The sequence below is a fragment of the Gymnoscopelus microlampas genome (genome assembly GCF_963454915.1).
Source record: "Gymnoscopelus microlampas genome assembly, chromosome: 5".
Classification (NCBI taxonomy): Eukaryota; Metazoa; Chordata; class Actinopteri; order Myctophiformes; family Myctophidae; genus Gymnoscopelus; species Gymnoscopelus microlampas.
The window spans coordinates 31743689-31767419 of record NC_139942.1 but is presented as its reverse complement, the minus strand read 5'-3'; the positions used below and the strand labels follow the sequence as shown (position 1 = coordinate 31767419).

General features: G+C 43.5%; 1 protein-coding gene across 3 annotated transcripts in view; it reads right to left on the bottom strand.

Annotated features, from left to right (window-relative positions):
* arhgap21b (Rho GTPase activating protein 21b) overlaps positions 1 to 23731 on the bottom strand; it is a 45105-nt gene that overhangs the window by 4647 nt on the left and 16727 nt on the right. For 2 of the 3 annotated variants that reach the window (XM_084058238.1, XM_084058239.1), the window contains exons 5-22: positions 21560 to 21652; positions 20332 to 20410; positions 20185 to 20239; positions 13386 to 14961; positions 9095 to 9244; positions 8629 to 8731; positions 8471 to 8516; positions 7066 to 7188; positions 6665 to 6964; positions 4513 to 4577; positions 4049 to 4182; positions 3714 to 3856; positions 3067 to 3225; positions 2729 to 2807; positions 2528 to 2601; positions 2179 to 2268; positions 1833 to 2000; positions 1513 to 1618 (exon numbers count right to left, since the gene is read on the bottom strand). In XM_084058238.1, the coding sequence (XP_083914364.1) occupies positions 1513 to 1618; positions 1833 to 2000; positions 2179 to 2268; positions 2528 to 2601; positions 2729 to 2807; positions 3067 to 3225; positions 3714 to 3856; positions 4049 to 4182; positions 4513 to 4577; positions 6665 to 6964; positions 7066 to 7188; positions 8471 to 8516; positions 8629 to 8731; positions 9095 to 9244; positions 13386 to 14961; positions 20185 to 20239; positions 20332 to 20410; positions 21560 to 21652 (3543 nt within the window). Of the gene's footprint in view, positions 1 to 1512; positions 1619 to 1832; positions 2001 to 2178; positions 2269 to 2527; positions 2602 to 2728; positions 2808 to 3066; positions 3226 to 3713; positions 3857 to 4048; positions 4183 to 4512; positions 4578 to 6664; positions 6965 to 7065; positions 7189 to 8470; positions 8517 to 8628; positions 8732 to 9094; positions 9245 to 13385; positions 14962 to 16360; positions 16462 to 20184; positions 20240 to 20331; positions 20411 to 21559; positions 21653 to 23731 lie in introns of those variants that run through there. The other variant, XM_084058240.1, reaches the window with a different exon arrangement.

Here is a 23731-nt window from a genome sequence, read left to right as displayed (position 1 = left end):
GGAGGTGACAGTAGGCTGCAGTGTTCGGTACTGATGTTGTTGTGCTGAATGAAGACAGAGGGGGGGGTCTTGGCATTAGGACGTCACAAACATCAAAATCAGACAGATGCACAGAAAAGGGGGGCGACTGAAACAACCAGTGGCTGCCAAAGGCAATAAATAAATGCCATGTAAAAATCATTTTAACCGCAAATGTGCGTCGACTACGCTAATCCACCAACTATTAAATCGGTCTGGCATGTGTGTATGTGTGCACACGTGTTGCGTGCGTGAGTGCACGTGTACTGGAGAACAGCCAGCTCAGTCCCGCCACTACGGCCCCCCCCTCAGACACCATGACAGATTATGCCACATGACCGATAAGAGAACCTGAGGTTGACCCTACCATGCTACTTGTCCTTGCGATCAGCTTAAGAGACAACGAGAGACAGCAGAAGGGCTTTCAGAGAGAAGTACAGCAGCGTCGCTCTGTATCCCCTTCACTTTTAGGGTATTTTCGTGTTTGTTCTTTTTTTTTTATATGAGACGTGCACACCACAGGAACAAAAAAGTGACAAACATCGACTTCTCTTTCTTTTGTTTTACTTTTTTTTTTTCGTCTTTTTTTTCTCCTTTTCCAACCCAATTTACAAGAGTTGCGGGTTTCTGCAGACTAGGCAGCTACATTGGGAACAACACTCGTCCTTCTTCCTACAGTCCCAGCTGTCCACCACTGATATAACAGAGTCCATCAGTGACATCACCGAGTGATAGACGCCGCCCACTTGGCCTGTGTTAAGATTAGGGTAATGTGTGAGTGCTGGACAGGTATAGTACATAGGAGAAAAACAACACACTACACACAGAACGGCACAGGTCAGAAGGGTTACAACTTCCACTCTTCCTTTTGTTTGTTAGTTGTTGTTTTTGTTTGTTATTGGTTTTGGGGAAAGAACATGCCAGGTTTATGTGAGAGGGGCAGGAGGAGGGGGACGAAAAAGAACTGAAAGAAAAGGAGTCGTCACCTCAACGTAGAGTAAAGCACGGGGAGGGAAAAGAAAGGGGTGACTTGAGCAAAGGGAGGGAAAAAAATAAAAGATTTCAAAGAAAAGGTGTAAACGAAAAAGAAAAAAAAAAGAAAAAAAAGTGGAAGACAATTTCATGTCTAGAGTGAAAAAATAATAAAGACTCAACACAAAACAAAATGGACGTTTAATCAAAATAAGAGGTTCAACATAATGCCAGGTCATTTTTTTCCCAACAATTTTCCAATGGGGAAACCACAACATAATGTATTCATTGGAAAACTATTGAAAAAAGCAGCTGCTTTAACAGAAGCACAAACACTTTAATTGCTTAGCCATAAGACATAGGAAGAACTATTCTTCATACTAACAAAAGCACATTCTTAACGCACATCTAAAATGTTTCTCTTCAAATGTACAAGTAGAGCACCTATCTCTGAGGCGTATGATATGTTCACTGTGCTAATGCAGGAACACTGCAGGTGAGGGAGAACTACTGGTGAGTTACCTGAGACTTCGCCTGGCGAGGCCGTGGTTCGTCCGATGTTGGAGAGCAGGTGGTCGATGTTGGGCACAGGCTGAGACTGCACTGTGCTCTCCTGCTCTACTAAGGTCTGGTATGACAGACAGAGAAGAACACCACAGTCAAGTTAGGGCGAGGCAAGAAAACAAAACAAAGCAATGGAGCGCAGGAGAGAAGTTGCATCAATGACCCTGAGATTTCCTTGCAGACCCCGGAAAAAAACATAAGTTGTGGTTTTAAGTTAAATAAGCAAGGTGTTAAATGTCTGGAAGGGAAATAAATGAAAAAAAAAAACATTAACGTACGATAGGGTCTTCGTCACCATCGTCTGTGAAGAACCAGTCACACTGCTGAATGAGGTTCTCTACTATCTTGCACTGGTCTGGCATGTGGTTGACCATGTTTGTCATGTTGTCCTCAGAGGTTCTCACCAGGGTAGGTCCGAACACAATGGCCAGGTTGCGAGGCTCCATCTGAAGGCAATCAGGTTTGGCTCAATTACATTTACTTAAATTATCCACAAGGGCATGATAGGTTTAAACACATTAGCCACACATTAGGCAGGAGACGTTGCACCCCAACAAAACAGGCGATCATGGGCTTATGTAACGAAAAACAACACTAATGGAAGTTGTTAGACTGTGGTAATACCTTGTTCTTCTCACAGTATTCAGCAACCAACTTGAGGTGACCAGAAAGGAACTTGAGAGTTTCGTAATGATGATCAGGCAATTCATGGATCTGAAAAACAAAACAGGAGAGACATTAACAACATAAACCCTGGTATCCCTATTTTAGGCATGTCATTATAGGTGAAATATCTTCAAAACATTAAAAGACGTCTCACAATTTCACAGAAGAAATTATTAAAATAGGGCTTAAGTGGTTGAAGATATACTTAATTTACTTCTTTTCAAAGAAAATACATTTAACTTTAAGCTTCAGTTTCCAACTGGTCACAATTTAAGTAATTGTTCTCACAAAAAAAGAATTTGCTCACCAGTCTCTTCAGCTCTTTTAATCTCTCGACTGATTCTTCTGTTCTACTGGCCTCAATGAAATCTCCGTACTTTTCTGGTGAATAGTGAGGCAAGTGAAATATTATTCAGAGGGACTCAAAATGGATGAAATCATAGAAGAAACCTGGCTGCTTGACTGAGCGGCTGTAGCCATCCTTTTCAAATACTTTACAAGGCCTTACCATTTGTAAAAAGAGGTTCTGGAAGTTTCCGGAAAAAGGATTTGAGTAAACTGCTGATGACGTTGAGGTCCCGCCATTTCTGTGGTTAGATAAAAAGCGAGTAAACATTATGTCAACAAAGAGCCAACAGCACAATGAGTCAAAAATATTTTGGATTGTGGTACTGCTAAAGCATGCCTGTAGGGGTGCACCAGTTAATCAAACTAATCAATTTAGTCAACTATAAACAATACCGGTAATTGAACATTTTTTCATAACAATCGAATAATAATCAATTCCTATTTTGGGCATGTCATAGGTGATAAGTAAAAAAAAAAGACTGCGCGTGTGTCACTCACATCTTCCTGGACGTCAATGTCAGCCATGCCCTTGCTGTTCAGCTCCTCCTGCATGCTGGAAATGGCAGCGTTGTTCCCCGGAACCCTGTAGATCCCCGTGTACTCCAGACCTCTTTCCTCCACCACTTTACAGCACACCTCCACGATCAAGGGCACAAACTGCATGGCACACGTGGGCAGGGCAAGGGTTACCAAGAATTATCTTTCACCATGTACCTTTTTAACTTTTTGCACGGCCCTAAACACAAACTTTGGACACACATCTCCAGGCAACATGCCGTTTACATCAGTGGTTCTCAAAACCCAGGGGTCCTTGAGGGGGATCCGCAACAAAATGAGTTAATATAGCATTAGAATTAGTTAAACTTTAACCCTTACATAAACTATTCAAAAATCTGATCTAAAAGCACACAGTGAGATTGTTTATCTGCTTTTAATTTGTTTTTGAAAAATCTTGAAAGATTGTGAAAATGTGTAATCTTGAAATCTTGAAAACAACACAAATGCTAGGCGGGTCCCTGGCACAAAATCTTTAAGTGGGGATCTGTGGCTAAATAAATATAAATTTTGGGGTCCTCATGGAAATGTTTGAGAATCACTGGTTTACATAACCTACACTGAAATACACCCCTCACAGACAGACTTACTCTATTACACTGTGCAGGTGGGCAGTCATCCAGTCGCACCCCAAATGTGACCCCTGCAGGAGGCTTCTTTTCAAATGGTTTCCTCATGATGCCTGTAATGCCTTTTCTCCAGGGAGCTCTATCCCGAGGCGGACTAGAATCATCTGATATGAGACACACAAGACACACACACACACACACACACACAAAACAGACCAAATTTTAAAGCACACTGATCTCAATCAACTCAAAAGGCTCGAGATGTGACGCAAACCTATTGTACCTCTAGTCTTTCTTTCGCACAGCTACGTTTCAATGAAGAAATAACGAACCGTGAACAAAACTAGAATCCTTACCTTTCAGAGCCCTCCTCTCCTCTCCAGCTTTGGGTGAATGGGGACTGTGGCTCTTGCCTCCCCGGAAGGGGTGCTTGATGCTGAGTGACTGACGGGAGCTTTTGGGGGATGGTTCTGACCTGCTGCTTGGTACACTGGGACAAACCCCAAACACACAAATTGCACACACAAAAAGAAAAATCCAAGGTTAGATTAACACCCCTACAGAAAAATGTACTGTACATCATTGACAGGAGTCAACCACAGGTCTATACTAGGCCCACTCCTTTTTTCTCTCTACACCAAATCTCTTTGCCGAAAATAGCTGATCTACAAGCTCACAGTGTTTGTAGTTTGGCTATTTTCGCCTAATGTTCACACCAGAATAGGGACATTAGGGTTTAACAGGGTTAAAAACAACAACATAGATATAGAAGAACAGTATTGTAGATGAACTCCAGGGGGCAATGTAGAGTGCTGCATACCTCATGATGGTGTTGTACTCTTTGATCTTTCTACTGATCAGATCCTGGCTCGTTACAGCAGCATTCTGAAATGAAACGTGATGATCAGTTACCACATCTAATGCAAATATGCAGTTCACATACGGTAAACATATGGATGGCAAGAATAAGATTGGGTCTTAGGTTCTAATTTTGTTTGATGATTTAAGTGGCTTCTTTTGGGAGACACCACTGGAAGTAACATTACACTAATAAGGAATTCATACACAGTAAATAATCCTTAGTGTTCATTTAACTTTGAAGAGCATAGAAATGGAACCAAATGAACCCTAACATTTATTGAATTTAAATGAAATGAACACTGAATATTTTACTGTGTACTTACTGTATGTGACATGATTATTTAAGTATGCAATATAATGTAGCTTATCACATCAGCTAAAGGGTCAAAACAAATGAGCACAGTGGACACTTCTAATTCCCCTGGTACTATGTGGCATTCAGGAAACCAGCAACTTGTTTGAATTGAGAGACTTTTGTCTCTTTGGCATTACAGACCATGGACAAAAACCTGAAGACAAATGGCAAACAGACAAACAGCTGAACAAACGACGGCACTATTAACTTGTTTCATGGGCCAGCAGTCCTCCTAGGCTGAAGCCATGAGAGGACATAAAACAAGTTTACCATTAGGCCTAGAAAGGACAAGCTAGTATGTGTAAGCATGGAGCAAAGCTTGATTAACCAAATATGTAGTGCTGAATGGTTTGATGTTATAGCAACACATGTAGCCTCCCATACAGCGGAGCACCAAACTTAATTTGTTTAATCAAACACCATAGCAACTGGGAATAGGCAGTCTCACACATCGAACCCACCAAAAAAGCGTTGCAAACTTGCTTTTCTTCTCGACAAACACAACCACTGCGGGAAGTCTGGTCGTCCTATATCCAATGCATTTCAATGAGAATGCGTGTGGACAGACTTTTTCTTCTCGCCCAGAGCGGGGAAAAAACTTCACATGCACAAGTGGAGCATCCGTGCGCCAGTGAGAAGAGCGGCTGCATTCATCAACATGGAGCGGAGGAAAAGCAGCGTCCGTGCGCTTATGCTTGTGCGCCTGTTGGGTTTCATGCGTCTGTGTCCTCAACATCCTGAAGATGTAGGAGGGGACTGTACTGTGTTCTCTGAGTCTCATGGGAGTTGGGATTACTTAGCTATTTTCATTTTAATTGTCTGTAATTAATTCTTATACTGACACTAGCAGGAGTCTGTATATGCTGTGATACCTCAAGCATAGTCCCAGTCAACAATTTAGTCACTGTTCTAAATCAATTCAAACTATTTACTGTAACCACAACAACAACAAAACTAACTACAGCTGCTGTTTGTTGGACTAGAAGGTGGTCACCAAGACAACACAGCTGTTTTTCTCAATTATGAAATGTAATAATATGAATAAATATACCCTCTCTTTTTTGTTGGTAAGTAAGGCTGGGCAATATATTCATATAATGTATATTCATATAATGTATTGTGATATTTGACTAATTATCGTCTGGGATTTTGGATAACATGCTATTGTGAAATGTCATATGTGCTGTCTTTTCCTGGTTTTAAAGGCTGCATTAAAGTAAAGTGGTGTAATTATCTGAATTTACCTGATAAGTACGAGCTGTTCTATTATTTGCCTTTACCCACTTAGTCATTACTGATAATTATTAATAAAAAGTCTCATTGTGTAAATATTTTGTTAAAGGACCAATAGTCTGCCCGGACCGCTGGCGTAGCGGTCCGGGCACCTAGGCTCCAAAGTAGCCTGACAGCGTGTCGTGGGGCCTTTGCTGCATGCCATCTCTCTCCCCATTTCCTGTCAACTTACTATCCTATCAATAAATGCATAAAAAAATCCCAAAAATAAAACCAATAGTCATCCCCACAATATCATCAAAATATTGATAAAGGGTAAAAAACACAGAGATATTTGATTTTGTCCATTGTTATGAGCATTCCGAGGTGTCCTGATATACTAAAATAATGGACTTGGAGGAGGGTTCTTTACTTCGCCCTTGACTGTTATTTTTACCAATATTAGACACCTCGTCTTGCATTATTGCTTACATTGCTTAAAAACATTTTCTTGCATCTTATCTTCATCCTGGCTAGAACTCACCTCTTCGTCCAGGTTGCTGTTCTCCTGTACGACTTTGATCCAAGACAACATGTCGTCCCTCCCTTCTGCCTGGAACAAGAACTCGCAGTCTGACGTGGTCAGACGCAGCACATTCTTGCGCTTCGTGTCGCTGTAGGATATATCAATCAGGCAGGCCTTGATGCTGATCGACTGTGGGTCCTCATCGGACTGTGAGGAGGCGTGGGACACCCCGTCCTTCTTGTCTTTGAAGAGGGTGAGCGAGTGACCTCGTAGGACAGCGTACATCTGCTTCCATGACTTCATCCCGCCGCTAGCACGCTGCACAGATGGTGGACAAGGTGGAGGACAAAAGAGAAATTCAAAACTTGAGCTTGTTGGGTCACATTTATAACCGTCAAGAGAGAGAGCGTGGATCTCACCTTATTTTTATCCGTGCTGAGCTGCCTGAAGTGAAGCCAGCCTTCTTTGGAAGAATCAGTGAAGATCTCTGAGGAGGAATCCCGCCTCGATCCCGAGTCGTCAGACTTGTGCCCGTCCAGAGCCTGCAAATAAAATGCAAATGTGAATAAATTATCTCTGACAGCAGAACATTCTGTATGTGTAGAACACATCCTAAAAATGATGTGTACACCTATAGACAGGTGAGTGTATTTTGAGTCGTGAAATTCAAGTCTAGCAAATATGGAAACACCACATCAAAAGGATTATACTGTAATACCAGTTAGGGACACTATAATGATTTTCAACAACATTACTATACATTTGTTAGGGGGTAATGTTCCATTCGCATCTATAAACCTGAGCAGTCTTTTGTATGTCTCTAAAATGCTACCAAAGTTGTGCTGAAAACATTATTCCAGTTAAAATCAGTGAATGTGAAAACTACAACTCTCCCTGGTTTTTAGCCGCTACCCTTGGTGGCCGTGACATTGTTCTTGTTCACTGCATGTACAGCAAAATAGTGGTCCTGATTTCAGAAAATACTGTCAGGCAGAAACCTTATACCTCCATATTACAACGTTGTAGGTGTCTTTGTCACTTAATGCCCTACTTCGTCATACAAGAGTGTCAAGCTCAAGTAGTGAAAATAGTCGATCTACAAGCTCACAGCAAATCACGATGCGACGCGTTGTGAGCTTGTAGATCTGCTTTCACTTTTCTGAAAGTTTTTGTTTTATTTCCAGCAAAGTAACGGTTTTGGACATACACGGTTTCCACCTGACAGCGACGATATAATGGTAGCTATAAACTGTATGCGTGTGCCAGACCGGTGCTTGCCAAATATGCATCAGTGGAATTGCAGGAGCACAGGGAAACGCCTGTATTTTAAATACGGTTGTTTATATAGACCATGATAACCATCAACAATGAAATGAAAAAAGTGTGATCGTGTTCTTTAACCACTTATAACCTATACACATCATTGACCAGAGTTCCCCAGGGGTCTATACTGGTCCCCTCCTCCACCCCCCCCCTCCCCCCCCCCCCACAGAATCTCTCCGGCAGAAATGGCAGCCATGTTGCAACGAGCTGTGAGCTTGTAGATCTGCTATTTTACATAATTATGACTTTCCCAGAATATGCATGCTAGGGTTCATGTGGCTAAGAACTATGAGACGTTTAGGCCTATGTGTTTCCAATCAACTACCTGCATGAAGGGGTAGGTTCTATGCTGTACATGAGGCAACAAAGCATTGGATCTGATCTTATATGATGCTCTTCTTAAGAAGTATCAAAGACACAGGAACAGTGTTCACAGCTAGTTCTATTACAGCACTGACCAAGTCAACATGTTATGTTTAACAATGCATTGTAGTAACTTACCTTTCTGAGGCCCCGCAGGCCGGGCACGTGTTTACTGTACGATCGCCTAGACGGCACACAAAAATTACAGATATTAAAAACGACAGTAGGGAAGATGGAATTTATGAACGCGATACGAAGAAATTAGCACCAACAGATGGACTGTGGTGTGCACTCACCCTCTCCCTTCCTCCCGGTAGTTGTCCAGGCCCTCATCATACGATTTCGAACGCTCCGTTTTGGTTGCAGAGTCACAGTCCAGGATAGCATTTCTGAGGGACTCTGTTACAACAAAGATAGACACGGTATGGGGTGTGTGTTAAGTTTTGCGGATTCCCCGTATTGCATGTTTACAAGGAGACTCGAGAAGGAGCGTTTTCAAAGATTTCCACTCTGGAAGGTGGTTTCACTTTGTTACGTTTTCAACCGCCGATAACGCTGTTGCCGTCTAAATTGACGGCACATCTGATATTTTATTTTGCCGTTTTCTCTAGAAACCGTTGTCTAAACGGGGCCTTAATGATGAATACTATTTAGGGCATTTAAACAAACTGCATATATATTTTATTTCCAAATATCATTCCCTTTCAATAGGGATTTATATGCTTGAGGTTCCACAGTAACATTTCCACATGTTCCCCTTACCTTGATCATGTGACAGCTGACGCCGAATGACATGGCATGGTGAGGAGGTCGGGCTGGGGGGAACTGCACTAGTGGCCGGAGCGACAGATATCACAGCGGAAGCTGGGATGGAGGTGGCCTCGCGGTCAACACTTGGGCTGGCCGGCTCATCTGCAATCACACAGCAACGTTAGTACATGACTTTTATCACAGACAATTATAGCTGAATCACCATTACCCTACCTCTGGATCACAGTCGCTCAACTACACACGCCACGTTACTGAGAAATAAAATCTGCTCTAACACCTTTGATTTGCTCGTCATCATCAAAAGTCTGGGTCCGAGTTAGCTGCAGCATTTTGAAAGATATGTGTCTGTGCGGGGTCAGCAGTATAAGTAGACGTCCTCGACGGTTTGCAGGACTCTGCACCAACAACACGGCTGAGAAAGATTATAGATATCATCGACAAGTGGGATTTCTATTTTTGAGAGAAGAGAAAGTTCTGAACTCTTCAGTACCGCCCACTCATGACACTACAGAACTGAAAAAGCTCCGTACAAAGCTGCTCTCTGCAGCCATGGGGCTTCTGGTGCTAAATTTAAAAGTGACTGCCCTACTTCCAGTCTGTGCCCAATTCTCAAATGGGGCAAAGAGGTGTGAGGCATTACCCAGTGAAGGCCTAATAGGCTACTGAATGCAGATCACACCCACTGCTGTGGGGGATTATTCAAAAGTAACCAGTTCAAAAACTTTAATCTTCCATCCCAGCCTCTCCAAGTACCACAGATCAATTTAACTCTGTAGGTATAGACGTTCACACTCCTGGCAAGCCCTGCACCACAACACCCTGTCCAGCCAGACCCAGGGGTACTGTCCCACGCCCAGCCTGTCCACCAACAACATATTGAAGATGCATCCACAGACTCACTTGCTCGTCGCAGGTTCACGACATAACAGGCGACATGCTCCTTCTGTCTACCCCGACAAATTCCAACATTCTGCTGATGAGTGTAAAACCACTCTTACATAATAAACCTTGTGTGAAGAGCTTCCACTAATTACATCCACATTATAAAATGAGTCCTCTGAAGTATTTCTTATTAACAACCTCCCAAGACAGTTGAAATGAGACGGTGTAGCCATGAGGTCAGATGATCTGAGGTTTTACTCTACATTTCATGAAGGGAGCAGTGGCAATACTCCAGATACGCTGCAGAATCGTTTGAAAATAATTCGCTTTGAGATCCCCCCAAAAAAGGTAGCAGTGTGTCCGCATTTACGCCTATAACCTACTCTAAAAAAACACTTAATACTCAACGCTGCCGTTCGAGGACATGAGAAGGCAGGCTGACCTCACATGATGAGGGACAGGACCAGTAGCCTTTCAAATGGGTCATTGATGAAGGCTTGGTCAATCAGGGCTCTGTTCTCGTAGGCCCGGGCACCAGGCCCAGAATGGTGGTGTTGCGGCATCATCACTGTCACTGCCTGCTTTGTGTGCACCTGGCCTGCCGGGTCTTCTCAGCAGCCCCAGTTAAGCCTGATTTATACTTATTCGTATGACGTTGTTGTGAGCTGGTAGATCTGCTATTTTCGGCACGCGACACCATTGTATCACAGATGCATAAATCTGGCTTTACACGGACCATGACAGGTGTGGCAGACAGTTAGTAAAGGTGCCGGGCAAATAAGGACATGAAAAATGTAGAGCCTTTCAAACAGAAATTGAAAACTAGAAAAAGTGCTCCTCGGAGCACAGGTCTCCGCCAGGTCGGGTAGGTTATTGTGGGCTAGCAACGTTCGGAATTCTGTAGAAGTTGAGGGATTAATGTTGATGAAGTGATTGCACAGACACAATATGTGGATTTGTGGGATATGCGTGCAACGTTTCACGGCAATCGGATTGGAGGCATTTTGTTCAAAACAAGCCACTCCTGCAAACTTAAGATACCAATCTTAGTCAGTCAGGATGGACTATGAAGAATCGGTTAGATCCGTCTTGATCACATGTCTATAGAGATAATGTGTACCGATTTGCGTGATGTTTGGACAAAATCTGTAGGAGTAATATCCATAAATACGTTTTGCAAAAATTGGTCTCCTGGCATCGCTATAAAAGGCTGATGTGAAAAATGCAGGGCAGAGGTCTTTCCTTGGCCTCTAGGGAGTGTGCGTGCAAAGTTTCATGCATAGGTCCAGTTATAGGTGATAACGTGAATTGGCCTATTATAGCGCCACCATGAGGCTGATAAATGCAGGGCAGAGGTTCTGCTCTGGCATGCCAGGGAGTGTGTGTGCAGTGTTTCACGTCGATTGGGTCAACGGTGCTGGAGATTAGCTGTTCACAGACAGACAGACGGACGGACGGACAGGATCAAAACAGTCTTGGCCACGTCTTCGGCTTAGCGGAGACGACAATCTGGTTGTAACTTGTATTCTGTATTCCAGAATAAATCTGGAATACACCACTGCTTCACAGTTCACTGACACTGAGCATCGAAACGAGCATAAAGCATAAGTTTGAAGTAGATGTTCACTGGCTGATGTCAGTGGAGCATATTCCTGTTAGAAAATGTCCGCTGACAAGCTTCAGCTTAAATAATCCTCGAGTTCACTCACACCAGCACTGGCCAAAACTGACAAGCACAAGAAAACAAGAGGTGAAATCCCAATTTTAGAAACTTTTCAAACAATTGCAAAATGTATTAACTTCATCTTTCTTTCTTTTTCTGGACAATAGCTGTTCTACAGTCTTGTAGATCTACTATTTGTGGTGAATTTTCAATAGGAACACCAGTGTTAAAGTTGTTAATGGCACATGGAATATCTTATACAATGCACAACATTTACTCAAATTACTTACTTTAATTTGTTTAATAGCTAAGGAATGGTGCAGTTACCTTGCAAAAAACACATTGAAAGCAAGTTCTTTTCCCTTGGGGGCGCCTAACTATAGTTCTACAGTGCAGTTGCTGTCTGTGCCCCAGTTCCTAAATGTGATCTACCTGCAAAGCGCACAATGTAACTCTATGTCCTTCCAAAAAAGAGGAAGTAGATCAGCCATCAGGGACAAGCTACCTTCTTGAGACTTAATGTTACTTGGGGCCTACTTATTTACTAGTGTCTAGTAACTTAGAATTAGCCTTAAAGCAGAGCTTTGCCACTTTTTTTTGTAGATATGTAATCATTACCGTTGGTCACTGCATTGAAGTAATAAAATCCTCATTGTATACAATATTAAAGGAGAAATCATTGTTCTTCTGTAACATAGGCTGCTATAGCTCACTACAATGATACAGTGAACATTGGTAAGTGTGTTAGACATAATATATATGCCATTCATTTCATATAACTAATAAATGTATCTAAGGCTGAAAGTGAAGATCAGCAAAGTGTGCCTTTTAATTGTCCCTGCACTCGTAATTCAATTTAATTATGAAGAAAAAACATTGAGCGGCATGAATAAAAGTAAACCCTGCAACTGACAACTTAAGGTCACATAATTTTCTGTTAAGCAAAATGTTTTTTTCGCTACACCAAAAGCTTACTATTTGTGTTATTCCAGCACCCTCAGCATAATCTACTGGGCTATTCTTAAAATGCTAACTTGTTGAGAAAACTACTTCTTCAGCCCTCGAGGTGAAAAAAAATCCTTCATCCTTTTTATACTTTGACTCAAAATCTGCGAGTGTATTAATATTTAGACACATATTTCCTAAAATGTAGTTGAGGTGAATGGTGACGTGGCAGGAAAGTACCCTAAAGGTGTGCATACAGTACCAAAATAAAAATTGGTTTCCTAAAGACACATCAAACAAGAAATCTTAAGTCAAGATCAAAAAGCAGTCACTGTGAGGATAACATTCATCCCCAGCAGAGACAATTACATTATGGAACTACTGGTGAGTGAGTTCTGAAAAAATAAAAGAAACTGACAGAAAAACATAGCGGGAAATTTGGCATATGACCATCAGACTCCCTCGCTTCAACATGGTAAGCCAAACAGACCAAAAGCTCTCTGCCTGTCACTAAAGCTCCTTACTGCCATCAACCCAGATTGATTTAGATGTAAAAGTCCACCCAGCACTGTATTTAATACTTAATGAAACAGCTAAAACTAATAACTTTCAGATTAGAAACATAAAATCTTGTGATCTGTTTGACTGACTGACTGAACATGTTTTTATTGCCATCTACAGTGGCACCACCTTCACCTGGCCAGCCACTCTTGACTGTCTGCCATGTGCTACAGCTGCCGTTGCCATGGTGACTCAGCACGGCAGGTCTTTGCACCTTGCTCGTTCTCTTACCGATGAAAGGAATGGAGTCCAGAGACTCATCCAAGTTGCTGGAGCACGAGGTCTGCCGCTGCTCGCCAATACGCCGCATGTGCATCTCTCGCCGTGTGTCGTTGGGCAGCCAGCATGCCACGGATGAATCTGGCCCATCGTCGTTCACTGCCAGGATGTAGGATGGATGGCGGAGCGGGCTGGGGTTCTTTCCAGAAGGAGGCTTCTCTCTCATGACTACTCCGCCCTCTGTGGGACTCCGTCCGTTCACCTGGTTCTGGGGGTCTGGAGGAGGGGGTTTTAGAATGCCGGGCCTCTGAGGTCTCAGTTGGGAAGCAGAGCAGGAGGAGGAACGGTGTCCTACTGCGACCCCCTCTCTGCCTTGCTCAGGGGGCAGCATGGTCTCTGACCGCACTCTGCTCTGGCTCTGCGGTTTAGTGTAGCCTTTGTGATTACTTTTGACAACAGCTCTTTGGTCTGCAAGGGAAGGGTCAACACTAGAGCTCTTCCCCAAATGAGAGGATCTGTCGGAGAGCATGGGCGAGGAGCGGGTCTGGAGAGACTCTGGTCCTTTAGGGTAGAGAACGGGGTTGGGAGCCCCTCTCATGCTGTTGCCATACGCAGCAGAGGGCCTGTAGAGCATGGCCTGTCTAGGCATAGCCTGCCTGCTAGGTCTAGTACCTTGTTCCAACCTGATGTACCCTCCTCTCCTGTCTATGGGCCGTACCAGCTCTGCAGGGTCAACATAGTCAGTGGAGCGTGCTCTGGCTTTGTGCGTAAGAGCATCTTGAGACACACTGCGAGGGGGCCAGTTCCTACTTTGGGCCACCCTCTCTGCCCCGCTCATGCGGTCCTGTGAGGCGCTGCGTGGAGGGATTTGGAAGTGGGGCGGGGGTCCGTGGTAGGAGCGGTCATGGGAAGTGCTCCTGCGTCGGATTTCCTGGGGGCCCCAGCCTCCCCTGGGAATGTGCTGGTTAGTGCTGAAGGTGTTCTGACCAGCAGATCGGAGGCTATCCAGCCTCTCTTGGATAGTTCGGCTGGCATGGGAATGAATACCTTTGTTGTCAATGTACTCCCTGTAGGTTTGGTATGTCCGCCAGTCAATGTTCTGGTGGTTGGCTGGGTAGTGAGTTGGCAGAGCACCATAAGGAGCCATCCCTGCCCCCGCAGGGTAGACGTCAACTTTCCGTGGCAAAGGGTATTGAGCTACCGACCCAGGCCTGCCCCTGACAAAGACAGGGTCCATGTAATCTATTCGGTGTGCTGGAGCCATGCGGCCCATATGGGCTGTTTCAGGAGGGACCAGCACAGTCCTTACGCTGTCATTACGCATGCACACTGCGGTCTGGCTCTTTGGGTATGACTGGGGAGGTGGCGGGGAAGGGGGAACCGTGATCTCCTTGCGGTACCCAAGGTCAGGAGGCACTGCCGGTCCCCGACCCACCTGCCCCGCTGGGGAGGCTGCGTCTGTGGCCTGGGCCATGCCCGGAGGCTTACAATCTACTCTGGGGTAACATATAGGGGGTGGATTGGGGATGTGGCAGGCGTTTCCACTGTAGGCACTTTGACTACGTATATAGGCATCCTGGGAGTAGGCCTGGGGAGAGAGAGAACGCAATGTCAGAACAGTTACAATGTTATATTCCAGAAAGTGTAACATTCAGCACTGTGCTACAAGATACAAAAGAACTCAAGCATCACATTATAAAAGCTACTGTGTGTGCATGTGAGTGGGCTGCACATGTTGCAGTTTGAGAGCGCGGAGGCGTGTAGCAGTTCAGTAGTGTTCATCTGCTCCTTATTTAGAGAGTTCTCGTGGTAATGTTCACTGTGCCATGCCAGCACAGTGCACACACCACCTACTGACGATGAAAAGGAAAATACTCCGGCAGACTGGCATGATGGTGCTTCAAATAAACTCTAGTGGAACCACTAGCTTTGTGTGTGAACCAGAAATGGGATTTGCAATAGGAAGAGAAATATTTCCTCCATGCATGTAATGAATAACTTGCACACAATGTAAGAAGCGCAAACGTCTTGTAATACATTTAGCAAAGATGTGAGGTTTTCCGAGTCCTAGATTTATTTCATGACAAAAATGCATCAGCCAACATCAGCCGCATAATGGAAAAGCTAATCAAATGACTAAGTTTGGCCCACCACACACACACACACACACACACACACACACACACACACACACACAGTGGTCGTGATCACATGCAACACCCGGCAGCCAATGTTTTGTTTACCCACCTTCATACTGAGAGTCCATGATCTCAGATGGACAAGACAGATGAGGATGCCCACCTCTGTACTAAATCTAACCTCTGATCATCTTCTAGGGGGTGTAACTGTCTATTCTATTTCAGCACAAGTAAACCCTTTCAATTAGATTAGAATAATTTACATTCAGTACCAGACTAAAAGTTGGTTAGCCTCAAACCAACAGCAGTCCATTTTCCCACTTGCCTTGAAACACAAAACATAAAAGGAGACATGTCAACGTAAGTGGACTTTAACCCCACTACCTGGAGAATTGCACAACCTTACATAAAGCCTTGCATGCCACTGCATTCACTGCCAGTCTCTGTCCCTCCCTTTGTAAGCACAAGTGTGCCGGTAGAGAGTTCAGAGGTCACTGGCCTTTATCATGATAATGAAATCTGGCATGGAGATTGAAGATGGGGCGAGGCTCTACAGAGATGCCAGCTGGATGCCAGCTTGGTTGCCTAATCAAACAGGGTACCGTACTGCAGGCACAGTGCATTAGCCACTGCCAAAAGCTATACAGATCACAAACCCTAGCACATAGCTGGATGACAGGAGAAACGCTAGGTTGGACTGGAGCCTCTAGCGAGCCAAGGCCTGATGTTAAGAACAGTAGACTACATCATGAAAGAAACACAACTGCAACATGCATGACGAGATGTGTGATGAGACGGCAAGCACAACATGTCAACACCAAGAGGCTGTCAAGCCAGCTGCTTGCTTACCAGATCAGTGGCTTCCAGAGAAAAAGGCTACCGTTACAGCAGGTGAAAACGAGAGCAGTAAGAGACCAGGGGAGAGAGGGCAGAGGAGAAGGAAGACACTAGCAGAACAAAACACACACATTGTAAACGAAAGGGGAAAAAAATAAAACAAGAGATTGACTGAGGAGAGTCAAAGTATGAAACGGGCAAAACGATGCCAGGGCTTCGCCGCGCTAAAAATATACCCAGAGCTGCAGCAGCAGTATGGAGGGATGCTGAAGGAGGAGGAGGAGAACAGGGGTTGCCACGTTAGCGGTGCCACCTGCTTGTGCCAGTCTGTCCTGGGTGCGATGGCAGGAGCAGAACCCTGCCTCCTGTGGTGCTGTCAAGTCTCCATCTCTCTGCGCTACCCATCTGCAGCCAGAATACTACGCTCAGTGAACAAGCTGCCTCCGGTCTCCGTCTCCCCTCTCTCGCTCTGCTACCGCTCACATGACGGAGGCAGCAGCTGCCTGATTATACATTCAGCTCAGATGATACAGCCCCCACCCTTCCTTTCCCCTCCCACTCCCACTTCTTCCTCTCGCTCTCGCAGCATCAACCTGTTCAAAACAGGGACAGTCAGCTGCCTACAGCTGGTTCTGTCCTATTCCTTCACGCCATTCCCTTCGTCTTTTCCCTAGTATTTCCTCTGAGGTTTTTCCCCCCCTCTTCCCTATAGGTTTCTCTCCAGTCTCCTCCCAAAGTGTTCACTCTCTCTTTGCTAAGCAACTGCTGCCTGCTTCCAGGCAGCGTGTGTGCTTCCTCCTCCCCTACAGGGTAATGTCACCGTGCTAGTGCTTCTGATAATCCTTCTGTTCTGACAGACAGACCCTGCCCATATCGGTTGTCTTTTTTTTTTGGGTGGCGGATTGCCCCTTTACTAACACTTTACCGCTAGCACTTCGGACCAGTAGCTGCTAGCGCAACAGATGTGTAACACACAGCTAGCTTTGGAATCAGGGGGCGGGAGAGATAGAGAGAGAACTAAAGGGGGAGGGGGCGGAGAGTGACAACCAATAGGACATCAGAGAAAAGGTGGGGGGAGCTGGGTGAGAGAAAAGAAGGAGAGATGGATGCTTACAGGTTTTGATTTCTTCCTAAATTAGAACTTGGATCTGATATCAAATGACTTGAAGCATGTCATGTATCTGTAGATGAAATACTGAGATTACAGCCTTTGTCCTTTAATGAATGATGGCTAAAGTATTGGGTGAATGAAGGAGAAAGGAGATTGATAATAATTACTTGACATAGTGTATTGATTTATCTTTCCAGGCAAGTATCTTTCACCCAAATGGCATGCTTAACATGCTCTTAAATGATTAACAAGTCACTTATAAGGGATTCACTGTGGCTTCAAAACGGTCCACAAGGAACAGTTTCTTGCTAAGTAAATAGCTTGAGTCCATCATAATATTATTCATTATAAACAGGCTGTCAGATAATGGAAAGCCCTTGGGACAGGATCCTTCAGCATACTGACAGAGCACTCACTCTACTGTTAGGGATGGGCTTTTGTGGTCATGGGTGAAGGAAGCAAATGCAAGCGGTGGTGCGATGCAAAACGCGATGAAGGCTGAGCTGAAAACAGGTACGAGTATATCAGATAACAGGAGTATTACACAACAGGTGGGCCATGTATTCCCGACTTGCATTGTTCCTGACTTGCAATGCCCGATTAGGCCAGTTTATCCAAATTATCATTGCAGTGCATATATCTACTCATAGGAAATATATCATACTTTACTGTATCTAACGCATCTGACATCAATACTTAAAAAAATAAACCTATTTCATTGTTCTCTAATCGAATTTGTTATCGCAAAATCAAAAAAGCGAGCTGAATAAAAAACAGTGCTTTGCTTTTTGAATCAGTGGACTGAAAACAACATCTTACATAGTCCATCTGCATGTCAGCTTCAGCTAATTTAAAATTGAAGCAAGCACAAGATAAACCTCTCAGTGTTCAGTCCTCCCTGTGACCAAAGTTCTAGCAGTACTATTTATAACTGACACACATTTAGGCAGCATTTAGCCCCATGCTGAGTGTAACTGCTATTCTGACCCATCGCAGGGAACCATGTTGGTTGTGTGCTTTGTCACAGGCAGTCACAGCGGCCTGAATGAAAATGTTAACATCTGGATACATGCTCAGCATCTTATATTAAAATTGGCTAATGGGAGGACCGGCCGGTGGGCGGGCGGGCGGACCGCGTTATCACGCTCATGTCACCATGACTCAACCATAACCATATAAGGAGTTCCCAATGCAGCTACGCCCAAATATGGAGTGTGTCGTCTAACCTCCAATCTATCGCCATGGCATCAGGCACAAACAAATCAGTCAGCTCCATATACGGCCACATACTGATGACTTCAGGGTACTCCAAATATGGGCATAAAAGGGTCTGATTCAGAGATCTCCATATATTAACACATTCACTGCCAGGTACTATGCATCCGTTGTTGTTTTTTTGAGCGGTGTAGCCGCTCCTATAAGTGGGGTTGGAAAGTTGTACTTTCCGTCGTGAAAATGTGTCTTTCGCTGTACTGTGATTGGCTGATAAGTATTCAGACCACCCTGTGATTGGCTAGCGAGACGCATGATGAAATTCATATCCTATTAAATAGCACCACTCACTTCAAAAAAAAAAACTTTTTTTTTTAAGTGAGCTTCCATCACTGTGATGACCTTAAATAACACCGCTCACTTCACACTGGGTGTGATTTTTCGATTTTTCTAACCTTTTTAAGTAGTCACAGAATAGGCAGCTATTTAGCTCGATAATGATCGATCCCCTGATGGTTGCTAATCAGAGGGTTTCACTGTGCTTCCGCAAAAAAAAAAAAGTCATCACGACCTCCCGTTTGCTTGTTATCCGCTGTTAAAAAATAGCATGTTTCGCCAAAAATACACAGTAAAACAGGTAATACAGGTTATTTCCCAAATAAATTAACCAGGAAGTGAATGAAGCAGTAAATCTTCTAGTATGAGATAAATGCGATAAATCAGGCTACAGAGTACCACCTATATTTTGCAGAAATATTTTCCATTAAGACATCTGTTTCAGATAGTAATATACATATGTATGTCATGCAGGCTGCATATTTTATCTTGGTATTTAAGAAATGAACAATGAAAGGACTAAAAAGTGTGCAACTGAGGAGGCCTAATGCAGCTTCATCCAGGCCATTCAATAAATATCATTTGAGACGCTTCAAATCTGCTGGCTCATGTGGGCAACTGCCTTCAGTAACGGACCTGTGAGCCTCTCGGGTGAACTGAAGTGTGTCTGATGGTGATCCATATTGCATCAAGGTACTAGAGAAAATAACCAGGACAATGAAGCAGAAGTACATCCTACGTCTCCATTCTAGACCTCAGCTGATTAATGCAGCCTATCCACAGTAGGTCTTCTTAGTAGTACTCGACAAAGAAAGAAAAAGAAGTGTTGCTCAGCATCAGCACACATAGTAGACAGACTTCATGTGTATTTTGGAAAGTGCCTGCTCAACCCCTCCAATGAGGTCATCTCTGCAGGAGTATGAGCAGCATCCTGGAGGACAGGCTGTTCTGGCCTGGTTAGCAGGCCCAGATACAGTGCTCTGATGGGACGGCGCCACTTTCCGACACTCACCATCGCCGTCCCAACAGCAAGCCCTTCAAAAGGGAAACTAGAACAACTCTCCGGGACACGATCACATGCACAGAGGCCAAACTTACGGACCTCAAGGAAAAAAAACAGTGCATAGCTTGTTTCAAAGTGTGCAAAACAGGGAAAGAGAAAAACTTGAGGACTTACCAACTGCAGTATGTCTTCATCTTTTGGCATCACACAGAGCTCAAGAACGGCATCGCTGTAAGGGAACAAAAATGCTCCGTATATTATTATTTTTAAATTATAGCAATGGGCCAGAAATTACGGAGAAGAATTCCCATGAATTCTCACCTCTCTTGGATCAAGGCGATAACCTCAGAATAGGTTTTGCCAATGATGCTCAATCCGTTCACCTTCACTAGCCGGTCTCCTGTGAGCAGCAAAACATAAAAATAAAATGTAGGGTCAAAATGAGTCAAGTAGGCTTAACAGCCAACCAAGGGAAAGTCACCAGATGTACAGTATATTTACAATAAAATAGGTGGGGTTGCATCAATTAATCAAATCAAATCACTGGGACAGCTATCACAAAGGGTGCAACAGTTAATTGAACAAATCCATTAAATTTATCGAAATCATCGACAATCTATAATTTGATAAAATAATCTATTAACTCATTCACTGCCTGAATTATTGCTGGCCGCGTTTGCCCACTGCCAGAGATTTTTCATTGAAAAAAAAAATGTATTCAGGAGCCGAGATACAGAATGTTTAAGTTTTAAGTTAACAAGGAAGTGGATGGGAGTCTAGATCTTTGAAAAATTATATCTCCTTGGTCTTTTGGGTCAAAACATTTTTTTTAACGTTTTTACGTTTTTGGCAGGGAATGAGTTAATAATCAGTCCCTATTTTGCGTATACCATTATAGGAGAACATTTTCAAAACACTTCAACAAATATGTTTAAAAGAAATGTAAATAGCTGATCTACAAGCTCACGTCATGCTGCGAGCTTGTAGATCAACTAATTTTGCATGACTTTGTGCAACAAAGTATAAAATAGTGCTTAAAGGAGTTCACCGAACAAATGACTTATTTTCTATCAATTACACACATTTTTTTTGTTTTTGTCGCATTCCTAAGCCAATAATTTGATGACCGGCCGAGTCTCCGAGACTCAGAGTCTCCTACTGAGTCTCCTATTGACCGATGACCCGGTCATCAAATTATTGGCTCAGGAATGCAACAAAAACAATAAAATCTCATTTTTTTGTAATTTTGTGTGTGTGTGTATAAAAAAAATGAAAACTCGCTTTCCCAAGATTCGATTCGAAAATAATCGATGCAGTAGTTGCAGCCCTAGTGCACTGCACACCAAGGATTACCTGAAACAACAACCTCCTTGCTAATGTTCTGTTCCACAACCAAATAAGACCCCCTCCTCCAACCCATTAGTATGCCATTATGTACAGTAGAGGGTGAAAGACCAGAGAAAATGCTGAAAATACAGTAGATCAGCTCCAGTTCACAGGACCGTTGTGCTCCAGTAAGCTGTGGTTGGAGATTGATGAAGTTCATTACCTGTGCAGAGTCCAGCTCCGTGGGCAGGGCCACCTTCCTTCACTTGCTTCACAAAGATGGTGTCCATGGGCTCTAGCCTATTCCGCTGTCGCCCTGACAACAGAACCATAGCCATCAGTTAGCTGGCATTAGCTATCAATATGAACACACAGAAAAAACACTATTGAATAACAGATAGATATCCTGCCATTGATATTGTATCGTATGGGGATTTTGATAACCCATTCATGCTTGGAAATTATTAGGCTTGGAACAGCAGTGCCCATGAGCATTCATAAAAACACCACCGTCTCAAACAGCATCCGGGGGTATTTTATATCTCTCACAGTTATGTGATGACTCATTTTCCAAAGCCAAAGTGGGCCAGTAAGAAATAGGCCTAACATTTTTCTAGTTAAAACTTTGATTCCACACAGTTAGTGAGATCCATTAAAAACAAGTAAAAAAATATATACAAAATAAAAAAATAACACCAGCTGTGTAAAGTAATAAACAGAATGGCCAAAATTGCTATTTACTGAGCAGCCACCTGGATAAGATCCTTAGAGTGAGTTGACTTTCTTCCCGTTTCTGTGATTATAATACTCCACCATGGGACTATATCAGGTGTACATTAAGGCCATATTCAAGAACTCAACTGAATGATTTCCAATACAATTTTCACATGGGACAGTAGAATTCCACTTGAATGCAGAACAGTACATTAATTGAATGCCAGATTAATTAAGTTTCTATGTATGTGGTGTGTGTGTATATATACATACACACACTGTATAATATTGATTGAATATTTTATTAGGCAAAAAATGTAAACAGCACAATTACATTTATAATACTTTGTCTAAAAAGGTCTGTCCAAAAACGTCCTTGCGGACTTGTTTCCATTGGGGTCCTCGGTTTGTCACAAGATATATGTGTACATATGCATTAGTAGCCATATAGTCTAGCCCTAAGTCCATTTAAAAACGCCTCCACTCATGCAAGAGTATAAACCTGAAACAGTCAAAAAGCAGCAACATGAAAGCCTATTCATTGTTATTAGTCTCCTGCTAATCTGCTCGTTTTTTTTTCTATTTCTTCTTTTTTTGGGGGGGGGGGGGGGGGGGTTGGGGGGTGTTGTTGGCTGTGTATGAAAGCGAGAGAGAAACAGAGAGGTTTGTCACAAGATTCAGAGGCATGTGAATCGGCATCATGACAGCAGAACAGACTGTTTTTTGGCCTATGCCATGTTGTCTGCCCACTTAACGACCATTTTAAATGGAAATGATAATTAATTGGCGAGGGGGGTAATTCCCAATAGGGGGAGATTGTGTGGATTTAAGGAGGTGAATGAATACATCTGAAAAGAGGAAAACCTGTTTGCTCATGCTGCTCTTGTCTCCTAGCAGCTACATGGCTGCAGAAGAAAGAGTGAGAGAAAGTGTGTTGTGTGTGTGAGTGCGTGTGCTTGTGTGCAGGTGTGTGTGTGTGTGTGTGTGTGTGTGTGTGTGTGTGTGTGTGTGTGTGTGTGCGGGCGCACGTGTGCGTGTTGACCGGTGGGGTTAGGGGGGTGTTAGAAAGTGAAAGAGAGTAAAGGGAAGGTGGGGTGGGCATGTGCTCAGCTGCTCAACTCCCACTCTTTCCTTATAAAACAGAGAAATAGCCTAGGGCACAATGCAACAGTGAAGCTCAAATCCGTTCCAAGTAGTTAACATTCAGCTAGTGACTGTGCATGGTACTGCCCAAATTACAGTGGTTAAGCCACCAGAGGAACAAGATTACAAAAAAGTAAAAAGATTTGTACAGTACCAGATCAGTAAAAACATCTCCCTATCATCAATCAATAATCAAATAAACACCAATAACTCTGGTATGACCAGTGAAGGTGAGTTAAAAGGCCTTTGTTCAGACGCAAATGTCAAAACATGAGAAAGACCCTCTTCCCCTGCAGGGATATGGGGCAATAAGGGGACACACAGGTTGACTATCACTTGCTAACCAATGAGAGCCGTCTTGTAGCAACATGAACAGCCAGTAACGCTCATGCACACATGCCTGTATGTTCACTAGTTTTACATATGGCATTGCACACACATAATATCCTGGGGATTAATATTATGTAATACTGCAACAGGAGCCTCATCCCCCCACAACCTGAACACAACCATAGCGCTGATATGTGCTCCCTCTGGT